The sequence below is a fragment of the Haliaeetus leucocephalus genome, unplaced genomic scaffold (genome assembly GCF_000737465.1).
Source record: "Haliaeetus leucocephalus isolate CR32 unplaced genomic scaffold, Haliaeetus_leucocephalus-4.0 Scaffold517, whole genome shotgun sequence".
Classification (NCBI taxonomy): domain Eukaryota; kingdom Metazoa; phylum Chordata; class Aves; order Accipitriformes; family Accipitridae; genus Haliaeetus; species Haliaeetus leucocephalus.
Genome location: NW_010972953.1, coordinates 4,509,534 through 4,535,498, shown reverse-complemented (window position 1 = coordinate 4,535,498; position 25,965 = coordinate 4,509,534). Strand labels below are relative to the sequence as shown.

Here is a 25,965-nt window from a genome sequence, read left to right as displayed (position 1 = left end):
CGCGCCTCTTCCGGGGCTGCGCGCGCCTCTTCCGGGGCTGCGCGCCGCGTCACGTGGCGGCCGGGTGCGTGTGTGTGTTGGGGGGGGGGGGAGAAGGGGCGGGGGGGGCCATTTTTGTTAAGGGCGGGCGGAGGCGGAGGCGGTTATGGCCTCCCCGGGCTTCCCCCCCAGGGGCTGAGGGGATCAGGCGGTAGCGGCCAGCCTCGCTGGGGCACCTTGTTCCAGAGGTTAGCCCCCAGCCTCCCCCCTGCCTCGTCGTGAAGCGTCAAATTGACCTGAAAAAAGGGGACGCTCCCCACCACAGGGGCGACGCTCTTCCTCAGTCGCAGACACATTTAGATTACCTTCCTCCATGCAGGCACAGGCGGCGGAGGATGTGGCGGGCCCGGTGCCCGTCTCACACCCGGGGGCTGCCTCCAGTGCCCCACGTCCAGCCTGCTGCGGCCCGTCCCCGAGCCGGGACCCTCGCCCCGGCCTGGGGCCTGCGCCTTGGGTCAGAGGGGACGGATTCGGCTCCAGCCGCAGCTCGGGGTGCAGAGCGGGAAGCAGAAGCTGCCCTCCTCCGTGCAAGGCATGGCCAGCCAGGAGCCCTCGCCGAGAGCAAGGCGTTACTGCTGGAGACGCACCAACACAAACCTCAAACGAAGCCGCGCGGCGGCTGCAGCAAGGGCACGGCTTACACGAGTCTCTTGCCAAAACACATTAAGCAACATCACATAACAATAGCCTGGTAATAAGTGCATGTTATTATATTAATTACTTACTATTACAAGAGGGTGGGCAGGTTTCCCTCAAGATCTCGTCCACGTGATGACAGAAGCATCAGATTTTGCTTTCACCCAAACCAAGCTCACGCTACGCTTAACCACATTGCAAGCCCGTGGCAGCGCGCCGTGAGGTCTTGCTGCCGGTGCCGGCACGGCAGCGCCTGGGAAAGACAGCAGCAAGTCTTTGTGCTTAAAACAGACATGAAGTGGCACCATATCTACTGCAGGAATGAAAGAGAATCAGCATTGCCAAACGAGTCCTTAAGGGAGACTCCCTGAGTGCTTTTAAACAGGGCTCTGGCTTGGGAAGAACTCAAGTTTTCTCCCTTGCTGGTAAAAATGGGAAACGGCGGAGCGGTCGGGGCCAAAGAGAGGCGTTTTAAGGAATGCCTGCAGAAATGGAAAGCTTTGGCTATGAATCAGGTCAAAGCATCAAGGATTTGCATTCTGGGCAGCCGAGTTTGAGATCAGGTGTGGCTCTCAAAATAGCCCCTTATTACAAACTGTGAACACTGCTTGCTCTCATTTTCCTAATCTCTCATCTATGCTGTTTTTCTTTTAGCCATTTTAGAAGTGCAAGAGGTGTATGCGTCTGCATGCACGCAAGCGCTGGGGGAGCGAAATTACTCCCCTCAGATCAACTGGTTGTATAAATACTGGTAAAATGGGTAGTTAATACCACTTGTGACTATTCTTTCCCTCCCAAACGTAGCATTCACTTATGATTAAATTCACCATAATGTGAACACAGAAGCTGTACAAAAGCTGCTCATGTTCCTTTCTTCAACCTTGCTGCTGAGGTCCTTTCTGTTAAAAAAAGTAAGATTTTTACATTAATTTAATCAGACTAAACAAAGCTCCCGGGATACAGAACTAAATTATCAGAGAAGTTGGTTTTAAATCAACAACATTGTCGCAGAACAGAAGTCCAGCAGGATTCTTATCTCACAACCTGGTTTCCATTCAGTATTTTTTAAAGCCAAGGAAGCCCAGCACCATTCCTGTCTCTTAAGAAATCCATTTTAAGGACTCTCCTTCGCCAGGCAAAGAGCTCCCGCGATTCCTGCTGATAAACAGACTTTTCAGAAAAGAGTCAGCCTGATTCTGGCACAATTACTTCTAGGAATACAACTAAGGGAGGGCTCTGGGAACTGAGACCTTCCTAGGAGAGGACTAGCGGGATAAAACGAGGTGATTTTTTGAACAAAAATGACATCTGCCTTCATAAAAAGCTTCTCCTTTTTCTTTTAACTAGCTCTTTTGCTTAAACGAGCTCAGTGCAGTTCTAGCTAGCCTGCTTCTATCATCATTTGAGGATAAAGCTTCAGGCTAAATAAAATACCCATTTACTAACCCATGAAAATGTGCAGATTTTCATATAAGGAGCCTGAACTTTGGCCATTTGCTGAAGGGCATCACAGCTCTGTCCGCTGGAAAACCCCGTCCTCTGAAGGAAGTCAGAGTCCACATCGCGGTTCCAAGAAAATGTGAAAAATGCGAGGGGAATGAAAATTTTCCATTTTACAGAGCTGAAAGGGAACTGCCTCCCTTCTGAGCAACAGTCTCTTTCACCCTGTGAACTAAGTGTCTCTCTGCCATAGCTTCACCTCACGCTGCAAATCCACTCCTACCCGAGCCTAAGCAGCACTAAGCCAAAACTCCATGGCTGGAACAAGCCAAACAGCGAAAGCAAAGCCAGACCACACGGCTTTAAGCAGGTCTCCAGAGCAAGACAGGACTTTGTCATCCCCCGACACTGGGGACGTACCACGCAGTACCTTTGAGGTCTCTGTGCTGCGTGGTAAGAAGGAGCTGACCTACAACATCATGTCTACAAGACCTGACAGCACTGAAATTACCTCTCCATTCTGCTAATAAAAAAAACCCTTACAAACATCTTACCAAGATTTAATGTACATTTATTCTTAACACGTGGAACATATAGTATAAAGATTTCATACTGAATAAATGATATTCATTAAGCCAAAAAAGGAAAAAAGGGAGGAATTTACATCAAGTTTTTAGCTACATCGTCTGAAATACAAATATGCAGAATTCATCACTGAAAAATCTCAATTGTGTTTCTTCATCAGGAACTTCAACTGAACCTAGAACTTTTTCACACCTCGATTAGAAAGAAAACAAAAACAGGAAAAATAAACTATAAGTTGATTGGCTGCTGAGACAGCAATGACTTTATACACAGAGACCTGTACAGCATCCTCCAGGGAGGGATGTCTGGCAAGAGATTAAATAATTGTGTCTCGCTTTTGCAGGTCATCAACTCGTTAACTCGTCATACTATAAAGGGGTAGGGAGAGGGGGACAAAACTGCAAGGAATCTTAGGGTATGTGCAATGTACAACGTCATATATATATACACACGTGGCAGCATTCAGGCTGCAGCTAAAGGTTAAAACCAGTTCTAAGAGGTGATCTCAGGGTTATTCATACAATCAAGGAGGAAGAGAGAAAGAGGTCAGGGTGTTGTAGGTTCACACATGATACTTTGGGGGAAAAGCCTTTTTTTCTCCTCAACATTAACTAAAAACATTTTTAAAAACTACAGCTTGCTGCTGATCCAGCGTTTTTTTTTTTTTTTCCATGTGAGACATTATTACAGTATGTTTACAGTTTAAGGTGTACAGTACATGAAGTTCTACACGCTACTGCACAGGCCTCTCTTGGACAAGGTCTGTTCACAACTGGTAACTTCTTGGTTCCTGCAAGATTGTGAATGTACAACGATAAACCACACAGAGTTCAGCAGTCACTTTTGTCCTTCAGAGTTTACCATTAAAAACAGTTATGAAAGTGGTGCCTGTCAATGTGATAACACGGCAAGTCGTTTTCCCCAAACTCACTGTAAACGACAGTAACTTTGGTTAAAATAAAAAAAGTCTTCTATGTAGACAGAACTTTGTCTCCTTTAATAAGGGATTCAGGACAAATTTGAAGGGCAAGGGAAGGGGAGAGGGAATGGGGACATCTTTCCCCAAGGGAGAAGCAGGACAGCGCAGGGCAGACAGTGGATTCTGAGGTGGTTTTGCATAAATAAAGGGCAACAGTCAGTTTCTAAGTTCTCCACTCACGCACACGCACACAGGGTCTCGGATCCCACAGCTGTCATGACTGGCCAATTAAAAACAGTACATCACAAATAACTTGTGAAACCAAAGAGTTCATCAAAGGCGACACGGAGATGTCCAACAGCCGCGACTCATATAACGTGAACTCTGAGTGGTTCTCGTCCACCTTGGCCAGGGCGAGCAGCGCCCGAGCAGCTCGGCGCATCATGTCCACGCTCGTCGACTCAAAGGGTGGGTTCTGCATGTGCATCAAGCCGGCCTGGCTCTGCTGGAACTGCGTGGCAGCCAGGCTGTCCTCCAAGAAGCCCAGCAAGTTGCCAATGCTGCCCTTCTGCACAGCAATCGCTCTTGCTGCCAGGCTGTCCCCCTGTGCCAAGTTGGCCAGTAGTACCACAGCCATCTCTCGACACACCGGGTTCTTTCTGTCACTAAGGAACCGCACCATGGTGCTGTACAGCTTCTCCAAGCGACTGAAGGGGGGAGTTGCAAGAATCAAATCCACGTTGTTGTCCTGGATGCTGAGTTTGCTGAGTGTTTCCAAAACCAGTCTCTGAGGGGAGAGGACCGCATTGGGCCCCAGTGTTGGGAAGGGATCCTGGGCCTCTGCTGACGGACACACTGCCCAGTGGAGGAGTCCATCCAGGATAGGCAAACAGATGCTTTCCGGGTAAGGGGAGAGGTCCAGCTGGCCAGAAATGTTGGCCAACGTGACCAGTGTATTTTCACGCAGCATCTCCAAGCAGTCCCACCACCACTCCACCTTGTTGCAGCTCACCCCTTGGTCCTGCTCCTCCTCTTTCTCATAGGTTAGGGGTGCCTGTTTACGTTCTGGATGCTTGTGGTGCAAGAGAATCAGTTTCCCTAGAATCAGCAGCAGCCCGGGATGTTTAGACATTTCAAAGTCATTGCCCGGCACAAACGATAAACTCCTGATGATGTTAGAGACACAGATGCAGCGCTTCGCCAGAGAGTCCTGCCAGTCTAGGAGGGTGCAGAGGGGCGTCTCGTCTTTACTGTGAGGTTCGTCCTCCAGAATTTTTATATTTCTGTGGCTCTGAGCTGGACTAATGCCAAAGGGAAACTTGCTGCTTTCCTTCGCTGTTTCCAAAGCTTTGACCTCTTCCTCCTCCCCTGCCAGGGAGCCCGGACGTGCCGAAAGCATGTCATCCATGGTGGCAGTTATCCTCTTCTCTGAGGAGCTGTCGGATGGAGGAGTCTCTCCTTCCCTAGTGCTCAGATTGCTCTCAGCTGCTGAACGTTTCCTCAAGACAGAGTTGCAGGAAGCTCGTTTATGAGTCAAAGGTAGCTCCGTCTTGCTCTCAAAGTGGGTCTGAATGTGCTCGGTGGTATCTCCGCCACCAATCCGCCAGTGCAGCAGCCCGCTTTCAAACTCCTGCACTCGCCCCAACTTGTCTGAATAATCTACCACAAACGGGTCATTTTTCTGCACGACCTTGACTGGAAGCTTGTCAAATTTACTAACTAGTTTTTCCTCACTGCTCTCTAGAGGTGCTTTGTCCTTGCTTGAGAACGCAGCCTCCTCCTCTTCCTCATCCTCTTCTTCCTCCTCACAGTTCAGGCTCCGTGGTTCATCATCCTCCTCCCCTTCTTCAGGAGAGGAAGCTGAAGATTTGCAGAACCTTTCGGGATCTAATAGTGTTCTTTGCCCTGGGTCTCCCACCTCGTATTCCTTTAGGATTCCAAAGATCTCGATCAGGCAGCGCCGGAAATACTCCACCAAGAGTTCCAGCAAGCCTGGCAGCTATGAGGGAGGAGAAAAACAGGAGGGGAAGGAAGGAAGGGAACAGTGATCAGAAAACAACTTAGGCCAACACAAGCAACTGGGAAAGCAGGGCATAAAGGGCTAAGAATTTACGCAGTGCTGTTAATTAACAGGTTCTTTTCATGCTGGCAATAAACTGTTTGCAAAAGAGAGCTTTCCGTCCTCTGGGAAATGGAACAAAGACAAAACCAGATGCTGACCTTCAGTATCCAAGCCACCCCCCTCCACACACACATACCTGTGCAAACACACATCTGCTCTTGGTTGTATCTCCCCTCTGGTTCACACACAGGGAGGTGGAGGACAGCGCTAAGCCAAACAGCCGTTACAGTACTGCCAAGCAGTTTTTACAACAGCCACGGAGGCACATGGCAACTAACTGAGAAAAGCTGGCCCTCCGGACGGGCATCCCAGCCTCCCTGCGCACTGTCCCGGGGAAAGACAGAGCCAGAGGTGAGCGAACACCTGCAATGCAACTGTCTTCTAACCTTTCATAGCACTCTTGCTGCAAAGTCCATTATGGCCTCCCCACTGTTATTCACTTCCTCTGTTCCGGAGGCAATACATCTCACCAGAGAGGAGCACACACATGCTTGCGCACCAACAACCATATAAATTACATGAGCTAGTAAGGAACCAGCACACAGCTACCCAGACCCCATGCTCTCTTCCGACATGGCATGCTCCACAGGTATGGGGACATCGGGGAGTCTGGCACTATAAGGGCACAAGCTGCTTGTTGCTATCTCGCTGACAGAAAACCCTACAAAATTAGCACTTCAAAGACCTGCATCAGAGAGCATCTGCACCCACCTGGCTGAGGTTGAAGGTCATTATGCTGTTGTCATCATAGAGCAGGATGTTTATGGTATCTAAGGCCCACGTACTTTCAGCTAGCAGCCCGGACTTCAGAGACATCATCACTCTCCAGGCTTCAGGAGTTCCTGTAACATAAACACATGATACTTCCAGCTCCTGGAGTTTAAAAACAAAAAGGAGATACTTGATACTGCTTTTTGGACCCACGAAGAGCAGAGCCTGTTCGAGATGATGTACAGACTGTATGTACCAAATGCCAAAATGATGTCTGAAAACACAAATAACCTGCAAAAACGTAATTCTTTCAAAGCCAGCAAAGCCCTGGCAGCACCCATCCCCTCGACAGGCGTAAGTAGAAAATCAGGAGTTTACTCTTACCAATATCTTTTGCTGTCAGCCGTCTCCTCTGCTTCAACACAGGTTGCGTAGCTTCTACTGATCCCGGAGGGAAGGTGATGTCTCGTCGGATCATGGGAGGCTGTACAGCTGCTGGTGTTATATGCGAGGCAGGGACGGGCGGTCCTGCCTTCTGCATTTTCATCCCCGAGTGCAGGAATGGAGATTTACTAGGAGAAGTGCGATTCTCCAGAGGTCTGGGCAGAGGTGCTGGGCTGGATACCTGAGGAATGTGATTCTGCATGCTAGGGGGGGTCTGGTAGTTAGACTGGGGGGGCCTAGTCATTGGGGGCACGGGGGCAGAGGGACCATAAGGAGGTTGCCGGTTCCCGTGGGAAGGCCATGGTCCCTCATGGTTGACCCTCTGGTCTGAATGCAGAATTTCATCTGTTCGAGTCACTCCGTGATAAGCAGGCCCCTGGGGCGCAGAGCCAGTGCTCTGCCGATTTGGATAGCTGTACCCTATTTCGTTGCGCCCTTGCCACATGGCGCCTTGCTGCGGGCCCTCTGGAGTAGACTGTATAGGACCACCCATCATCTGAGGAGGCATGTTTTGCTGAGCATTGGAGCCTGGGGGAGCCGAGACCCTGTCTCTGCCAAATTGGAATGGGAACTGGTTCTGTGGCCCTCCGGCAGATCGGCGGTCAGCAGCAGGGTATGTACTCCCATACTGGTTATACAAGTCCTGCTGCGGAGACGGCTGTGCAGTTTGCTGCTGGCTCGGTTGCTGGGTCTGTGCTGGAGGCAGCTGCTGCTGCGTCTGACCCTGCCCGGCGCTGTATGGTACGTTGTACATCTCCCCTTCATGTCGCTTAGCAGGCGGACCGTAGCTACCATCCATCGGTCGCTTGTAATTCTATAGGGAAAATAAAAGCATCGACAATAGGAGATTATCTACTTAGAAACAAGCAACCCAAACCTCAGTGGGCAGAGCTATTCAGAGCCAGAGGATATGCCCCACGGCATGGTCTGTAGGAGGGCAAGACTTGTCTCGTTAGCCATATCCAATGTGAAGTTGGATCAGTCTTTCAATTTCACAAGCCAAGACCAATTCCTTGCGGCTGGCTGGGTAGCTTCCTTGTGGATTCTACAAGGATGCCTTGGGGGCAGAAGTATGCCCACAGAAAGGACTTTCCTGTAGAAAAGACTCCGCTCTACTATACATTCACCACAAGCCAAACTGTGCACAGGTACTTGCTTCCTTTCACATCCGAGAATTTTATCAGACCTTATTTTTCTTGCATTTCCCAGAAAACAGAGGTTTCTGCTGAAGCATCAAACAAGATGCATTAGAAACTGTTGTACTTCCTGCTTCTTCCTTTCCTGTAGATTTCAAAACACATCACTGAAAGGAGCAAGAACTATTCACCCCCCTTCTTCTTTTAAGTGCAAATGGAGAAAACAGTCAATTGCTGAGACAAAATTAAAATCCAAGATCTCTCTTGCCTCCAAGGGTCTATGCTCTAGCTGCTACACAGTCTACTCAGAAGCTCCACAGTCATGACTGGCTTCAGATGGAGCTCTAGGGCTTCAAAGATGACAAGTACCAGAGTAACTCGAACTCTTGGCTCAGAGCCCCGTGGCTCTGGTTGCAGAGCCAAACTGCAGAGCAGTTGGAATTATTCTTAGCACAGCTCAGCGAGTGCCCTCTCCATACTCTCCTAAACCAGAAGACTCAAAATTATCTGAAAAAACATTATGGGTCCTGGCACTGACACAAAGAGCAAGTAATATATAAGGATTACAGAAAGAGATCTATGTTCATTCAAACTCTGTCCTGAAACAAACCTGATGTTCTTCAGAACAGTGAGTAGGAGGCAGTGGGACAGTGGAGGCAGGCCTGAAGCCTTTGTCTGCAGGCTCAGTAAGGCAAAGACAAAAAAAAGCCCTGGATTGTGCAGAACGATCCACCTGAAACAGCTCCCCAGAACGATGAAGGACTTACTCCAAATAAACTCATCTGATCACTTGGACCAAAAGTGTTACAGAAACGTGATGGGATTCAGAAAGTTCCAGAGGGGCACAGAAGCCCAATAACACTTCCTGATCTCCTGCTGCCTGACCAGAGCACAGATGTCTGTAAACTACACAACCTCCATTCTCAGAACATTGTTTTGCTAAGGCAACACTGGAACTACTAATTAGAACTTACTTAAACTATTTGGAAACTGGGGAAATAAAAGCCTCCTATATAAGGTACTTAATTCTACACATTCATAACGCAAACACACAGCCCAAAGAGTTTTTACTGTCCCCTTTTCGCAAATTTCACAGACAAAACTTTTCTGCCTCTCAGTCGAACAAATCAGAAACTTCATGATAATTTACCTGCTGTTGCTGTTGATACATGGTAGTTTGCTGGCTAGGGAAGGGGCTGCCCGAGGATGTGCCTTGAGTGGAGAATTGATTGCCATAGGAATCATGTCTGGAGAAGAAACAGATGTATTACTTGTCTGATCAGATGCATGCTTCACTTTCACAGTCTCAGAGCTCTCTCACTGGGAAGAGCTGTTTGTGGCAACACCCTGCACAGACCTTTGCTGCTGCTGCTGCTGCTGTGGGTAGCGGCTGGGAGAGTACATCCCCGATTCAGGGGTGGAAGGCATGATGTTGGGCTGCGGAGTTCCGGTTGCTAAGTTGCCCTCAGGTCCCATGCCAGGCTCCGTCCTACAGGGAAACAAAGAGAAAAGCCCCACATGTCCACTTAAATTCACCCTTGCTCCTCAGATGGAAAAGGATGATCAGTAAAGTCACAGTAGTGAAGAGAAAGTAATCATTTCACATGAGTGAAGCAAATCAGGATCTCACCAGGTTCAAGTACCCACCTCACTCTGTCATAAGGACCTCCGTAGGAATAATGTTGCCGCTGTCCCATGGCCATGTTACCCATCCCTGGACCTGCAGCACGATTGTAAGGGTCACCCATACCACTGTTGGGGCCCTGCCCTGAGGACATGAAGGGATCGCTTCCTGGAGCTGAAATATTGAAAAAAGGAGCAATAAACGTGTCTACCCCTGCCTTAGAAAGAAACGTCCCATCTTCTGGGGAAGAAGGGCAAGTAGAAGGTCTCCTACAGCGCATTCCAGCGTACAGCCAGATACAGGGATTAGTACTCAAGGAGAAAAGGGAGAGGAGCACACAAAGACTTCCTTACCTTTCCTCATACTGCTGTAAGGATCTTTATTTGGCTCATAAGACATGCGACCCATCATGTCAGAGGTATTCATGCTGGGCTGGTACCCTGGATTTGGAGTCATGGAGTTCCGTTTCTGGAACGTAGGATCACTACCATCTGCAAAGGCATCCTGAAGGCCCACTGAGTTACTCCTGATTCAAAAAAAACCACAGACACAGGATTATAGAGGTCCACAATGCTCCTCAGGATACTTTTCCCCACATGTTCCCTCTCAGGTGCTGCTATCCCCTAGAAGGACCACAGTCATGCTCCCCCAAGAGATGCATGAAGAACTGCCCTCCTGCAATACCATCCTCAGACCCAATCCAAAAGTAATGATTATTCACACACACAGATGCAGAGTCAACAATGTTGCTGAGAGCCATTAACAAAGGAGCAAAGCCATGGAGCCCCACCAAAACAGGTACTCAAGTCTCCAGCCACCAGTAGTAATGTCCCAGAAATGACCTCACGTTCACAGCTTGCATCCAGCATAGCGGAATAGGGTGCAATGGTTTCATACCTGATGCCTGGCAAAGGGGGCATCTGACTGTGTGGCGTAGACGCTGGAGTTGGTGGCTTCAAGTCTCCTCCTTCTGCCATGGAGCTGCTGGTGGACTGAGGTGTCTGAGGACCCTGCATTGAGCCTGAACCCGCTGCAAGAACAGAAATGTGGTGTGAGCAGCTCTGCACCCTACAGATGCAACCCAGAACCTCCCAGAACATCAGCCTCAAGAACAGAGAGCAAAGAGTCCTTCAAGAAAGAGACAGATGAAATATGGCCAAAAAAAAGTACAAGGAGCTCAACATTACAAGGATATAGTGGGCCAGACTTCCCAGAAGAACCATGTACAGTAATCGAAAGCTGAGAGGATGTGTTCATTTTCATTATGCCTTCATTCTTAACCACATTCCTTTTTACACACCATGCCACTACTGTGGCACTGTGTCATGTTGCCCAAGCTATCTACCTTCAAAGGTTGATGCTCTACAGTGCATCATGCGGCAGGGAATACGGTGCTTCTTGCCAAGTGACAACCACTGACCTATCACCTTCGCACTCTTTCTACCCAGAAAGAAGGTGGGTTTTAGTCCGCTCCTGGAAGTCTCACAATCTTTCTAGTGATGGAAACTCCAGGACGCCAGCTGAAGTCACCAAGTAACTGTGAACAAGGCTCCTCTGTCTGCTCTGCCCTTCGAGAGGGGTTAATTCATGCAGGTTAATTCAAGCACCACTCCCAAGGATTCCTGGAACTGGGAATGCCGGAGATGCCAGATCTTTCACTGAATGACAAAACCTGTCCAGCAAGTTCCCTGGCTCTGTAGGGGTTGCTTTACACTACAGTAAGCTTTCACCAAAAATCCCAGGCCGTCATGTGTAATCCAGCTGTGCCATGAGCTCTAGGAGCTCTCCTCTGCCCCTGGATCGCTGTGACACTGTCAGCTCTCAGGTTCATACGCTCCTCACAGCTGGCAAGAGCTGAACTCTTAATTAATGTTTCCATTAGTTACCATCCCCAGCACCCGATATCCCTCAGCTTCAGCCCTGCTGGTTGATGAGTCATTCCAGCTATTCATTAAAATCCTCCGAGGTCACGTCCAGGGCATGTTTGTTTACACCCCACCTTCCTGGCACCCTGTCCTCTTCTCCAGGACTCCCTCCCAGCCCAGGGAGGTCTCGGGAGAAGGAAGGGCAGAGGCAAGCTCAGCAGGGAGTTTCATTCATGGGCCCTCCCCGCCTTTCTCAGTGGCGGTTCAGCTCCACTCGCTTCCCCCAGGAATTCGTCGCTCCTCTTGGTTTGTAATGCTGGCATCGGCAGGAAGAGGCCTCGAGACATTCCCTGCGTCGCTGCCATTTGGTGTTTGTCCCCACCCCCTGCCGTCCCTCCCACTCACAAATTTACACACAGTTGGAGCTGGGCCAGTTCCATGCTCTGGGAATTAAAACCCAACGGCAGACTGATTACGCCTCCCTAGGGACATGCTGCAGTTTGTGAGCAGGAACCCAAGAAGGTCTGCAGGAAATCCATGCCAAGTGCCCACGAGGCAATACCCAGTCCACTCCAGCCAAGGCCTTTCTGTAAACACTTTTGGTTTTCGAGGGTTATGAATGCATGCTGCATGGAAACCAGCTCCGGCAGCAAGAGCTCTACCTAGATGACTGTCCTGCAAGGCCTTTAGATGCTCTGCAGCCTCAAAAAGTGGTTAATGGAGAATTGTACAGTGTGATCCTCATCATTTACCAAGTTATGCAGTAGTTAATTTGACAGAACAGGCTGAAATGAAGTGTAAGCCAACAACAACAGGTTATAAAGTCTGCAAGAAGAGCAGAGCATGTGTGTCTGTGTGGGATGACAGAGCACTTCATCCGAATGATGGGACTTCAAAATGCCCCACTGTTGTCCACTTGCCTTTCAAACAGGGAAGTTATTCTCCATAAGGGTGCTTTGCTGGGAGACAGACCTCTGTGTGTGCAAGTCTGGAGGATGCTGCTTCAGCGGGCCTCAGCAAGCCTCTGGAACAGTAGTGCCCACTGGGACTCAATGCTCCTTTAAGGCTCTTAAGCCTGGAGCTGGGGTTGGGAGAGCTATTTGTGTCATGCCCTGCACCCTCAGTTCCTGCCGATCCAGGGGAGCAAGAGAGAGGAAGAAAAGCAAAGCGAAAGAGAAGCATGAACATGCTGAGTGATACAGCTTAAAAGGATCAGAACAACCAACCATGCTTCACTGCTGCCTCTGCATATTCCTAGTTGCAGGAGTCTGGAGTAAGACAAGTAGAGAGAATAGTTTAAATAGAAAATACAGCACAGTCCTCACATAGCAGGAATCAAACCTGTGGACTAAGTCAACAGAGCTGCACAAATGTGCAGAGTTTGGGATAGCAGCCCCACAAATTCCTCCCACTGATGTGCTGAGGCAAGAGATCACCTGTACCACAGCCCAGAAGGCAGACTCACGACCTTCACATAGCACCATATTAGCTAAAACAAAATAAAAATTGGTGCACCATCTAATCCATTCTGACAGGCATCTAGTGCTACAAAAAGTTTTCAGTGCCTTCCTAAAAGTCTCAGCCCTCTCCAAATAAACTCCAAATGCTCTTAACATCTTTGTTCCACTGCCTAGTATCTCAGAGGAGCAAGAAAGAGGTTTTGGAAAGAAAGTGGGGATGGATTTGTGGTCTAGTTTAAGTGGAACTCAGACACCACTTTAGACAGAAGTTTAGTCTAATGACACAAAAGTTGCTTTATCTTGCCGAATACACCAAGGTTGAAGCTACACTGGGACAGGTTTCCTGACTAGTGAAAAGACATGATTTAGTTCTTTAAAAAAGCAACACTCTGTAACTGAGAAGATAGATAAACGTAGCTGCCAACAGAATATTCAGACAAGCATACTGTCGATCAAGGGCTTAGCAGGGCTGAGACACAACCGCAGTACAATCTAAAAAGGGTTCATTATTCCACTCCTCAGGAGTGAGACAAAGATGATGCCAGGTTTCAGAACCAAAAAGGCTTTTTTTGCAAACATTACAGGAACATCAAAGCAGACAAAGTTTTTATTTCACCTACAAGAACGGGCTTCTGACCAGAAAGAGCATCTGAAGGTTTTACTTATATAAGACAAACTGGAAAACTGAAGCTGAAAGGGCTGGCAAGTTCAGCAGCAATTCAAGCAATGAATTCAATGCAAATGAGACAGAAATGATCAGACTTTCCGAAGACGAAAGAGTACAGCATGCACTGCTAGCCTGGATGTTTTCTCCTTTTTTCTTCTCTCTTTTTTTTTTTATGTTAAACAAACCTGAATTGAACACTGCTTAAATATTCAGAAACTGGACCACCTCATCAAATTTGAAACAACAGTAGAAGTTCATTTTAAAGGGCTTGATTTCTAGAGCATCCAACTTGTAATAGGCTTACAATGCTCTCTGTCCACAAAGCCTCAGAAAGTCCTCACTGACTCCTGCTGAAGACAGAAAGAACTAACTCATGAGGAAGATGAGTGCACACCCACATCAAGCATTTACTCCCAGAAGGTAGCACTTGCATAGTCAAAATAAGCACAACTCTTCCAGCAAGTTCCCAAAGCTCAGCAGTAACAACAAGGGCTGCTGTTAGAAGTGCAGAGATCACCTTGTAGGGATAACTCAAGACTTCTCTCCCCACCAGATTCTCATAAGGCAGTGACGTACTAGTAAGCATAGAGGTATGTGTATATAGGTATGTATGTATTTTTATGTTTTCCTTTTTCTTAAACTTACTACAGAGGTGGGACACACAAAAACTGAACTACCTCAAGCGACTTGACTTATTCCCAGTACCATTCACTCCCCCATTACTAAAGTATTTAATCCACACAACCAGAGAACATCTAATTAGAAACAGACATGGGGGCTTTGTGGAAGTTTGGAACCAGTCTGGCCCACAGCACATGGAGTCGGGCATACAGTGCCAGAGATCCTCTGGTTCAAACATTCATTGCACACCTTAAACCAGTGTCTAAACTCACCTGGAGATGGAGGCTGTATCTTAGTCTGAGACTTCTTTGAATCAGCAGCTGCAAAGATATCTGGAGGGGGGTCTTCACCTCGCTCAATCTTGCACTCAAAGGCATAGAGACACTGGATGTACTGCTTCTTCAAAGAACTAGCTGCACTGCTGGATGTGCCCACATTGAGATTTGTGGCTAACTCGCGCCATTTCTTGTTTTTGTTGACCTGCACAAACAAAGAAGAGGCTCTAAACTCAAAATCCCAGCTACTTCTCCAACAAATTTTCTGGGGAGAAATCAACACTTCCCAGCTAACACAAAGGATGCAGTAAGGGCTAAGCAGAGCAGATACAGTTGTGTTCAAAACCCAAAACTAGTAAACCCTCTTCCCCACCTACAAAAAACTTTTGAAACAGGGACGGATTGCAAATCAAGTTAGTCACGAGGTCAGTTGACAGCCAGATGCAAAGACAAAGACAGTGTCACCAATCTTTGAACTGGACAAACATGGAAAAAAAAGCACTTGAATTGAATCTCACTACAGACTGTTCTCAGCCAGACAACAGGAGAGCAGACATTTGGGTCACTTAAAGGATGCTGGGTCTTATAAGCATTATTTAAAAAAATAAAAAGAAAATAAACACAGCTAAATGGAAAGTCATGGTTTACATCTAGCTACAAAGCTGACTTTAAATTGTGTTGCCCATTGGCTTGCAACTGCCAGACAGTAGGCAGCTCTGAATACAAATACCCAGTCACCACACTGGCTGCTGGACGCTCACCTGAGTCAATCCTCCAATCTCTTTCACTGAGATGTAGAGCCGGTAAAGGTCCAAGGGTTTCCTGCCTACTGCTGGGAGATTTGTCATGCCCATGGCCTTCTCTTCAGTAAAAGCCAGGTAACGATCTACCCAGATCTTCCTCTCAGGCTCACCACCCAGCTCATAGAGTTTGGTGATCTTCTCATTGGTTGTAGTAGAGGAACTGGACTTCTAGGAGAAGCAAAGAGATATCAGGACTGAGCAGCACAAAAGCAGCTAGTTCACGTCCGAGATGGTTTCAAAAAAGCAGTCAGATAAGAATTCAAAGTTCTGCTGTTATATTGAGAAAAGCTGTATATTAGACCTACACTAGTCTCAGATCAACGTCAGGCAAGTATTATTTGACAAAGGTATCACAAAACCAGCCGCTACTCAGGGAATTCATACAGTATGTATTTTTAAAAAGTGAAGGGTTTCAGGAATGCTACAGAAACCAAACAAACCTCAAAGAGACTTTGCAGAGAGCCATCTCTTTAAGACATCCTTTGTGGGCTTGTTTGCTAAATATATGAGAAAACACTTAATTCAACTGCAAATGAGATTCCCCGTGGCTACTGCAAGTTAGTCTCTTCTCTTACCCAAGTCGTAGATGCCAGATTAAACTGTCACTAAACACTGCCAAGGAATAAAAATAAACATGCCTCAAAGAAAAATAAAGATTAGAGGCACCTGTTTGACGAATGTGTGCGAGGGGTCCCCCACAAAGACCATCTCTCTTCCTTTGCCTACTGACTGACAGAAGTGCAGAAATCTCCTGCTACCTAGATACGACATAAGCTCCCATACTGGTTTGCTATCACTGGCATATCGGGATCCAGGAAGACTGATGTGGAAAGGCATCACAGCAATTTCAAATACAAGCTTTCAGTTACGGAGTATCACACTAGCTCCTACACATCTGATTCACTGAATTGTCCGAGGGTCTATTTAGAGGTAAAACCTGTGGACCTGCATCTTGCCTTGCTTCCCCCAAGTCTTCTTAAGTAGTGCCTAAGCATGTTATTTTGTCTTTCACCACCTGGATCACACACACTTGGAGTAAAGGCAGAAATGGTTTTGGCATTCCAAATGCTTACTTGAAAATGAACTTCCAAGGTAGAAGTGAACTTCAAATCTGATGATGTTGTAGATGAACCCCTACACCCAAGACTGAGTATATTCATTAACGCAAGATAATCCTTGAACAGCACAGACCAGGAGGACAGAACAACCCTATTTGTAGGTTCTGGCATCCACTAGCCCAAGAGTATTTAAGTCCTTGTTCGTCATAAATAGAAAGGCAGGTGCCAGAACACATGAGCAGCACTGAGAGATCGTCTGAATCTTCTCGGAGACTGCTGGTGGTACAGGTATCAAACTTGCAGAGCTTTTATTTTCTTTCAAGTAGCAAAAGAGGAGACTACGGGCTCAGAAACTGTTTTTTTGGTGGTTCTTTTGAAACTGGTAGCAGTAATGCAAAGAAAAACAGTCCCTGAAGAACTTGTTTGCCTCCCTCTTCTGGCTTTAACACAGGATTAGTTTGTTTGTGAAACAACAGTAACACTTTAGTGTACCACCTCCCAGCTGAGAGGTGGTAAGTGACTAGCTCCAAGTCTACACCAGCAACAAACTCAGGTTTGTTCACACTTCTTTTGGTAGTTTCACTGTGGCAAGTGATATTTCCTAATATTAAGTTGTTTTTCAAGTGAAATTGATTGGTCCCAAAGGACTGGGAAATGCTCCCCTTCATTTCTGAACAGTTTATGAATCCCAGCAGTAAAACCCTCAATTGTTTGAATTTTCCTGATAAATCCTGAAGAACCTCTTGGAACCACTGCCACAGTTCAAGCACAGCCAGGGCTGGACACATCAAGCATAATTCACATTGAATCTCCTTACACTGAGCACTTCAACTACATGGTCTTTACCTTTACACTTCTGATTCAAGCAACAGTCTAATCAGCTATTTGTAGGATCTGTGGACTTGGATAAAGCCAATCCAAAAGGCACATCTGTTCAGGTACCTTGTCCCCAGTTAATAAAGGCAAGACTAGCCCACATTTGAAACGAGAACATATAAATAAGGTGTGCCAGGCATCTGCTAGAAATTTTAGATAAAGGCTTAAACAGGGGAGGACATGTGAATTCTAATGGAAGAGTCCCTTTCCTGGCCTTACTGAGGGCTAGAGGGTGTCTGTAGTGGATGGCACAGTTCAGGCTCTGCAAGAATACTATTATTAACATATGTGGGTATTTAGTGGTTTATTGCAAATATAGCCAGAACCTACTCTAAAACACAGATACACACGTTTCGAGACACTTATGTCTTTAATTACGCTCCAAAACATAACACATCCCAAAAGAGGATATCCCACTCACTCGGCACACTTGTGAGTTAGAACCATGGTCACAAGTAGCAGTCAGATCACATACTACTACAAGGACAACCATACTAACGAGAAGTCTGTTCAGGGTGAGGAGGATGAATCAAAATAGCTTTCTCTCAGGAACCACACTCACTACTAGACCGATGCACTGTTCACTCCAAGTTAACATGCAATGATTTTATTTCCCTGCATGCTGAAGAGGATGGGAGTCATTAAAAACAAAAACCAAAACATTTTACCTTTGACTTGGATTCTGCTTTTGGCGTCCCATCTGCCTTATTGTTCATTTTAGTTGCAGGTGTTAATTTGACATCCCCAAGACCCATCATTTCAGGGCTTGCTGCCATCCCTAGGAAGTTAAAACAATCTTTTAACACTGATTCTCCATCCAGTACAATGAAATCAAGGAAATGCCTAATGGTCAGCACTGGCTTACCTGCAGAGTTGTTAGCCATATTCCCACCCATCGGATAGGGTGGGCCCTGGGGGTTTATCATGCCAGCCATGCTGTTAATTCCCTGTCCATAAGGAGGTCCAGTGCCCATCATTCCCCCTTGATTCATGTTGGGATAACCAGGAGGCCTAGAGAAGGCAAGGAAGAAACAGACACTTACTCCAAATACTAAGCATTAAGATCTTGTCTTCCAAGGAAGCAGGTTTGCTAAAAGAAACCTTCTACAAAGGAAGTGGAGAAGTGACTTTCTCCAGCTCAATCTTCCAGCAAAAGACCAAAGATCAGGTGCTGTTTTAAAGCTTAGCAACCCTAGAGCCTAAGTCTCATTCTCAAAAGAAAAGGGGATGCAAACCATTTTAAAAGAGGGACTTCAGTTCTGAACATTTTCATCCTTAATCTTGTTCTACTACATCCCCAAACTGAACTTCAATTCAGTTGTTAAGTTGCCTTTACAGGGAAGAACAGATATACAAATAATGCAGCCCTGTGCATTTAAGTGAGAATCCATTATTTGTATAGACTAACAGTGTAGTGCTCCAGCCACATTTAATGATTTTTCTTTCTTTCTTTCCTTTGTGTTACCCATACAAGCTACATTATTTTACCTGTATCAGAAAACCTCATACACAACTGTTGCTCAAACTTGTTACTGAAAGGGACAGGCTTTGATGCCTTTATTGGCATTTGGGAACTTGGCCTCTTGGCAGTCATAGGTAACATCAGACAGTAGATTGCAGAAGCAGTCCTTAAGTCAGCATAAGGAGAGGAGCACAATGGCCAGTCAGACAACAAATATATCTAACAGCTTTACTGGGGGAACCCCATTTATAAGCAGGTTCATGGCTCTCCTGGCATTCTGGTAGGCCACATACACCTACCCTGAAATGTGCAATAAAAAAAAATAAAAATAAAAAAAAAATAAAAAAAACAACACCAAAAAACCACCATCACAGAAAATAGTTGCAAAGTTCAGTGCTGAATTCCAGCTCCCTTTCCCACAGCTGCTCATCAAGGCCCTAAAAGGAAGAAGTTCATTACACTGGACAAGTAATGCCTTAGTTCAGATGGCTGTCTGCTAGATTTATAGGTTTTACCACACACGCAGCATCTTTTAAGCCACTCATGCAACAAAGACGACCAGAAAGGGAAAACAACTGAAGGGATCTCAGAGTTAAATAAATTTCACCTATGAATATTAAAAATTCCCTAAGCATGTCATTAATGATGTATTCCAACACAGTGCTCATCCAAGCTTTATGCTCTTCCTTTTTTAACACTTAAGATTGATTAAAAAATCTCCAAGAAGGGCAAACCTTCAAGGTAGTGTATGTTCAGTATTACCTGAAATTTGGGTTATCCCATCCACAGCTTTGAAACCTAGATCTGACATAGAGAAGGGACTTTAACAGAGACCAGGGGCAATCTCATTTCTTACCTGTTCTGGATGGAGTTGGCAGCAGCATGCATCGCGGCAGCAGCCGCTTCTTGTGCTTTGCGATTCATGCCACCTGGTGGAGGGCACATGCCTGTCCCCACCTGAGGTGGCATATTCGCCATGTTAGGTCCATAAGGTCTGTTCCCCATGGTTGCATGGCTCATCCTCCCTGGAGGAAGCCCGCTGTACGGTGGCACACCAGTTTGCCCATGCATCTGGCTCCCTGCTCCCATGGGGTTCATGCTTCCTCCCATTCCTGGACTGGGGTAGTTGGCATTGGACATAGCATTGTAGTTTGGCTGCCTGGGATAACCTCCTAAGGAGATAAAAAGAGGGGAAGACAACATCATTCAACTAGTTAGTTTATGAATCACCATAAAAATCTTCTATCAGCAAATATTTAAAGATCACTAACAGAGATGAGGGGGAGTGTTAACACCTCAACAAAAAGTCAAAGTACTTGGATATAAGCCACATAAAATGTGTTTTGACATAGCCAAGTAACAACATCAATTCAAAAGCTGCCTGAAACTCTCCCAAACCTCAACCAAGCAGAGTGAGCTAAATGGTCCAGGACAGGATGTAAAAAACTCACGTAACCATTTCCAAAACACACAACACTCAATTTTCTTCCTCTCCAAAGAGAACTGGCCCTTCTTCTCTATTACACTGGATGCACAACCTACACCTTTTTAAACGAGGAGGAGGGATCCTACATTTAGAAGTACAACTAGCCCCAAAAGCCAAGTATTTCATTGATCTCAACATGAACAAAGTACAGTTCCTTCCAGCTCATAAGGAGCACACTGTTTTGTATTACCCACATATTAAGAGGGGACAAAGAAAAACAGTTTATCAAAGACAAGATGTTACAGTCGAGAGAGGCCTTTTGTATTTGCTCAGCTCAGTTCCCACCTGGAGGAGCTGACTGTGCCTCACCTTGAGGTCCATACTGCCCACCCTGCGGTCCATAGCTTCCCATGGAGTTCTGCTGGTATGGCCCCATTCCAGCGTGCATCTGTCCTCCAGAAGACTGACGGGGAGATAAGGCTGAGCCGGGCTGGGGTGAGCTGTACTGGGGCATCTGAGGATTCCTCTGCATGTAACCTGGTCACCCAGTGAATGGAGCAGACACTTATTAGTGCAAAGTATCCAGAGGTGCCACTGGACGCACATGTTGTTAGGTAACAGCAACCCCTGGGACCCACTAACAAAATCCTTTCAGCAACAGCCTAGACAGATTTTTACAGTGGTTGCTATTAAGGAGCCAGTGTTATCTGCTAAGATAACAGATCCAATTTCCTGTTTTAACCAGAAAAAAACCAACTTGGTGTCACAGGAATAGACAGTACAACTCTGCAAATCCTAGGGGCTTCTTGTTGTTGGTTTTTTGTTTGCTTGTTTGTTTTCTCAGGGTGACAACTATATACCTTCATCCATGAGAGCTGAAATTTTACACACATTTTTCCCCACATTAACCTTATTTTCTTAGGGGGAAAAGGCACACAATATTGTTGCGAGCACCCCGCATTTTGAGCTTAAGGACATGGACCTTGGACAAGCACTGTTCACAGAAAAGTGTGTCAAAAGCCACAGAAAACATCTTACAAGCCAAACTACTAGCTTGGATGGAATATGAAGAGGCTGAACAACCAGTAACAGTTGAATTTAGTACAAGGTGCCTAAACGCTTGCAACTTATAAACTCGGGGCAGCTTTTAAATGCTATCTCACCATAGAATCCATGCCATCAGGCCAGGTAATTTTTAGTCACACATCTAGCTTTACAATTACATCTTTTAACTCATGTCACACACCTCGATCTTGCGCTATGCTTGACTGGTTCATGGAAGGATGCATGATACTGTCTGACTGGCCACTGGGCGGTCGGGGTGGCATCTGATTGCCTACACCGCAAAAAGGAGAGTGGTTAATTACAAAAATTGCACACCACAAAACCCACGATGCAAGAGTATTAAATACCAGAACTACAAACAACTTCGGGAGACGAGCACATTAGCCACAGTGAAGAAAAACAAGAGCAAGATCAGTCACATTAACCCAGCAAAATGACACTGCTGGTTTACCAGCCATCCCACCCATCTTACTGCATCCTTTAAAAGTTACAGACATTTTAAAGCAAACAAATGAGATCACAGGACCTCAATAACCACATACTACTGACACTGGCCAATTCCTCCCCACCAGCCATGTTAATTCACTCTCCAGCTGCATGAAGGAGCCCCACCAAAAGATCAACACATGAGTAGTGTTACCTGGTACTGCAGCAGGTGAAAGTGGACCAGAGCGGGACTGAGCAACACTAGCTGGAGATCCAACTGGGGATGGGGAGGGTCCTCTGATGCCTGGCAGGTGAGGAGAGGTATGTGGAGAGAAAGGAGACTGAGCTGGGTTACTCTGCTCTCCTTGACTGCTGGAAATCCCTGATGTGCTTACTCCAGGACTCAGGGCTCCTTCTGTACCCATGGGTAGATCATCTATTGAACCAGACAGGTCCTGCAATACACAGAGAAACAGATCAGGCAAAAATAAAAAGACATGGGACTGTTCTCTCACATACCACTAAGAAAGAGTGCATTTCTCCCTTAGGCATACTACAAATAGAAATCAATGAACTCTGTTCATGCTATTGTCAGTAATGAAGGCTGCTGCAGACTGAGGTAACTGCCAAATGTGTCTTATCCTGCTGCCTGTCTCTGAACCCAAGAGTTCCCTACCTGGTTTGCTGAATGCTTCCTGATGGTCCAAACAACTAGCTAATTCTCCTACTTGCTTCTTTTAATTCAGTTTAGAGGCAAGAAATTAAAGAATGCATCAACAATACAGGTAAAACTGCAAACAGAAGAGACACTCCATGTGATCATGGCTTGGAAGAGAAATGTGGCTCAGCCTCTGAAAGACAGAAAACTCCTGCCTCAACATAATTAATTCATAAACCTCATATGAGCTGGGAAACTACTCACTTGAGATGGATAAAAACAAACTAAACAGAGATTTAAAAGAAAACAGTAGAATACTCTTCAGGGTTCCCACTTCCCTTTCTTCAAAGATAGCAAAAATTAGCAGTTACAGTATCAGCCTGTGAAGTTCAGCTTTTCCTGAAGGCAAGGCTAGAAAATACCCTTCCTACTGCATGTATCCACCCTGAATAAGAGAAGCACGAAAAGCCTAAGAAAGTTGAAACCTCCAATCGCCACAGTAGCAACTGCAAAGCAACAGCACCAAAAATCAGCTGGCAAGTCTGAAAAATGGGGATACTTCCAAGAAGGTGATGTGCAGATCCAACATGCACAATTGTGTTAGCTGTTTGATAATAAGGTGCATCAGCTACTCAGGCTTGGCCTGGAATAAATAAGTAACAGTCCAAGACAGAGTAAGTGGTGGCACATTTGAACAGAAAGCTGGCAAGTTATACTATTCCAGTGATTAGATAAAATCTCTGCCAGAGATTCAAAGGATCACAGCAGGTGAAGAAGCGGCAGACCAAAGCTTACCAGGACTTCACCTATCCTTTGTAAGTCCTTCAGAGCAATCAACCCTGGATCTGTAAGTGTTCTGGACTGAGCCCTGAAGGCATTTCAGATCCAACTCCCTCTGCACAGTATTCAGCTGACCAGCATGAACAGAGCCAACCTCATTTAAAACACCATGCAGAAAGGCTGAGCCAACTGATAAATAACTTGGACACTCCAGTCTCATTTACACTGACTGGCTGATGCCTTGTTTAGCAGCAGTTCGGATAACATTTTCCCAGCTCTGTGCAGTGCGGAAGGACCTCAGACACAAGATACTGCAAACTTATCAGCCTTCAGAAGCAAGCAAGAGCCCTATCACTCTGTAACACCTGTCTGCCAGGTGATGTGTGAAAAGGTTCTGACAGCATGTCCCCATCATCTAAGCTGGAGAACAGTACATCACCACATCCTAGGAAGTGGAAAACTGGAGTTACAGAAGAATAAAAAACGACCCGGGAGACACCCAGCCACCTCATCACACTTGTTGGATAGACAGTGACATTCAGAAGGACAAAGGGGAGAGTTGGGCATCAGCTGCACCACATTCAGTTGCCTGCTGCAGTAAGGCAATCTTGTCCATTTTAACAGTGGAATTTCATCAAAACACTTCTAACAAATGCTGGCAAATGCTACATTTGAGCTGAAAACGCCAGTCACTTGGTGGGATGACTTAGTGCATAGCACGTCCTTCCTCCCCTTCCATTACTGCTTCTGTTTGAGAGATCATTTCCTGCACGACAGTCTCAGAGGTGCATTTGCTTACTGCTGAAGTATTATCTTCCTGAGAAAAAAAAAAAGAGCTTTGTTTTATTCCAATGAAAGCTAAAAAACTGCAGAAAAAGCCTAAAAATAGTGTCTAAGAGCTCTTGCAATTTTCACTACCTTCCTATTGTAACATCAAAAGCATTGCTGCTTTATGCAGCTACTCAGTTTTCTTTTTTCCCCCCGGACAACTTTGACAAAACCCACATTCCTACTGTGGAAACCATCTGAAGTGGGAGTGAAGAGACAGTAGTTCCAACATTTTGCATTAAAAAGCATCAACCAACACAAACAATCAAGAACAAAACACTCCTCTTCCTGGACTCACTGCATCTAACTTGAGCCACTGGTGTAAGATACATACATAGATTCCCCTCCCTCTAAGTCAACAAAGGGATCAGAATGCCCAGAAGCCAATTCAGTCCAACCTAAAACTGGATGGAAATACTGGTGTTGCCCTTAAACACATTAAGGTACTTTTAGTCTGAATCACCAAATGCATCCAAACACTGTTTTCATCATCACTGAAATGGAGACCAAAACCCTTTGCAGCTTTAAAATCCTCACCGCCATGAGCTTATGCGGGTACAGCATTTTAGAGCAGTTAAACCTTCAGACCAGAGGGGCAGAGCCTATAGCTACTTAGGTGAGAGATTTTTAGGCAGAAAGGAAAAAACACATTATAAAATGTACACCTGAGGCAAAATACTGGCATGAAAGGACATATACAGAGCAAGCGTGCAAGGTGAAATGTGAAAGTTTCCTTCCATTATCAGGAGTGTAAGTGACATGCTTCTCCAAGAGGCAAAAGAGAATATTTGCCTCCAGGATCTGAGGGGGTCACTGTCTGCTACGTGGTATGAGCAATATTCATACATAAACTTGGCAGACTAAGAGGGTATGACTTGGTAATGCCAGGCACGAAAATATCTGCAAGACATAAAATGAAGCAATGTTAAAAACTGTTTGAAAATTAACTCCTAAGTAACTAGATAACAATCTTTAAAGCTGATGTCTTCGACCTTGCCTATGCATCAAAGCTTAACCTAAGTACTGCAAGTCATTTAAAAACATTCAGTTTTAATTAAGCAGGTTAATACAGGGTAGACATGCGAGCAAGGGCCCCTCTGCATTGCTAGCATACCATCACAGACCTCACATATAGGAAAAGTAGGCCTTCTAGCTATAAGACTGTGGATCAGATTCTCAAATCATCAGTTTAAATAAGTTAAAAGTGAATTACATGGCAACCTTTCTTGGATGTTAGGACATGAATTGAAACAGGACCATAAAAATCAAGTAACTCATAAAGTTACTTTCACCGCTGAAGATCTGTAAGTTTTATGAATTCCAACAATAAAGCCATTTCCCAGCAAAGAAACACTCTGCCAGCACAGCAGCAGCATTTTCTAAGTGTGTTATTCAGCAGGACTAAGTTTCTCAGAAGTGAGACTCCTGCAAGGGAAAGGAGAGAAGCAGGGACTGGAATGCCTAAGTGCAAGCAGCTGATCAGTAAGGAGCTGTTTTCTACCTATCAAGTTATTTTCTCAGGATGCCAACCATCAAGGCACAGAGTGGGTTTTTTTTTAACTAAACCTAAAGGACACCCTCCAGCTCTGATATCCCATTTACTTAAGTGCACCACAAACTAGGGGAAAAAGAAATCTCTCAGTCTCTCTACAGACTGTTTTAAGGACAGCCGTAGCAGAGAAGCCTTTAAAAAAAAGAAAACCTCATTGAAATAATGGAGACCTGCTGCCGTCAGTGGGTTCTGGATCAAGCCCAAGAGGAGAGGGCCAGTGAGGTTTTATTTGCCTCCCACAGAGCATCAGGAGACCTGGAAAGACACAGCAGCACCAGGAGAAGGGCTCTCCTCTTCCATCCTCCCGCCAGCACAGCCAATCGAGCCGAGACAGGAGGTGAGGCTTGACAGCAGTAACTCTGCCAACTTGAAGGAAACGTCAGGGTCTGGAGAATTTCCTCACGTGTTTCCAATGTGTTTTTTATGCATTTTATTGCTCATCTGCCATGCAGATCAAAAACGCTGGAGGGATTCCAACTATTTCACA

At 46.0% G+C, this 25,965-nt stretch overlaps 1 protein-coding gene across 1 annotated transcript in view; it reads right to left on the bottom strand.

Moving 5' to 3' along the window:
• Positions 1–2,665: 2,665 nt before the first annotated feature.
• ARID1A (AT rich interactive domain 1A (SWI-like)) overlaps positions 2,666–25,965 on the bottom strand; it is a 57,814-nt gene continuing 34,514 nt past the window's right edge. Inside the window, exons 5-20 of the mRNA XM_010576147.1 lie at positions 21,875–22,115; positions 21,416–21,505; positions 20,539–20,706; positions 19,600–19,915; positions 18,147–18,292; positions 17,950–18,059; positions 15,306–15,515; positions 14,542–14,749; positions 10,554–10,686; positions 10,010–10,182; positions 9,680–9,830; positions 9,390–9,521; positions 9,183–9,279; positions 6,837–7,710; positions 6,453–6,583; positions 2,666–5,618 (exon numbers count right to left, since the gene is read on the bottom strand). Of these exons, the coding sequence (XP_010574449.1) occupies positions 3,894–5,618; positions 6,453–6,583; positions 6,837–7,710; positions 9,183–9,279; positions 9,390–9,521; positions 9,680–9,830; positions 10,010–10,182; positions 10,554–10,686; positions 14,542–14,749; positions 15,306–15,515; positions 17,950–18,059; positions 18,147–18,292; positions 19,600–19,915; positions 20,539–20,706; positions 21,416–21,505; positions 21,875–22,115 (4,905 nt within the window). The 3' untranslated portion in view covers positions 2,666–3,893. The remainder of the gene's footprint in view (positions 5,619–6,452; positions 6,584–6,836; positions 7,711–9,182; positions 9,280–9,389; positions 9,522–9,679; positions 9,831–10,009; positions 10,183–10,553; positions 10,687–14,541; positions 14,750–15,305; positions 15,516–17,949; positions 18,060–18,146; positions 18,293–19,599; positions 19,916–20,538; positions 20,707–21,415; positions 21,506–21,874; positions 22,116–25,965) is intronic.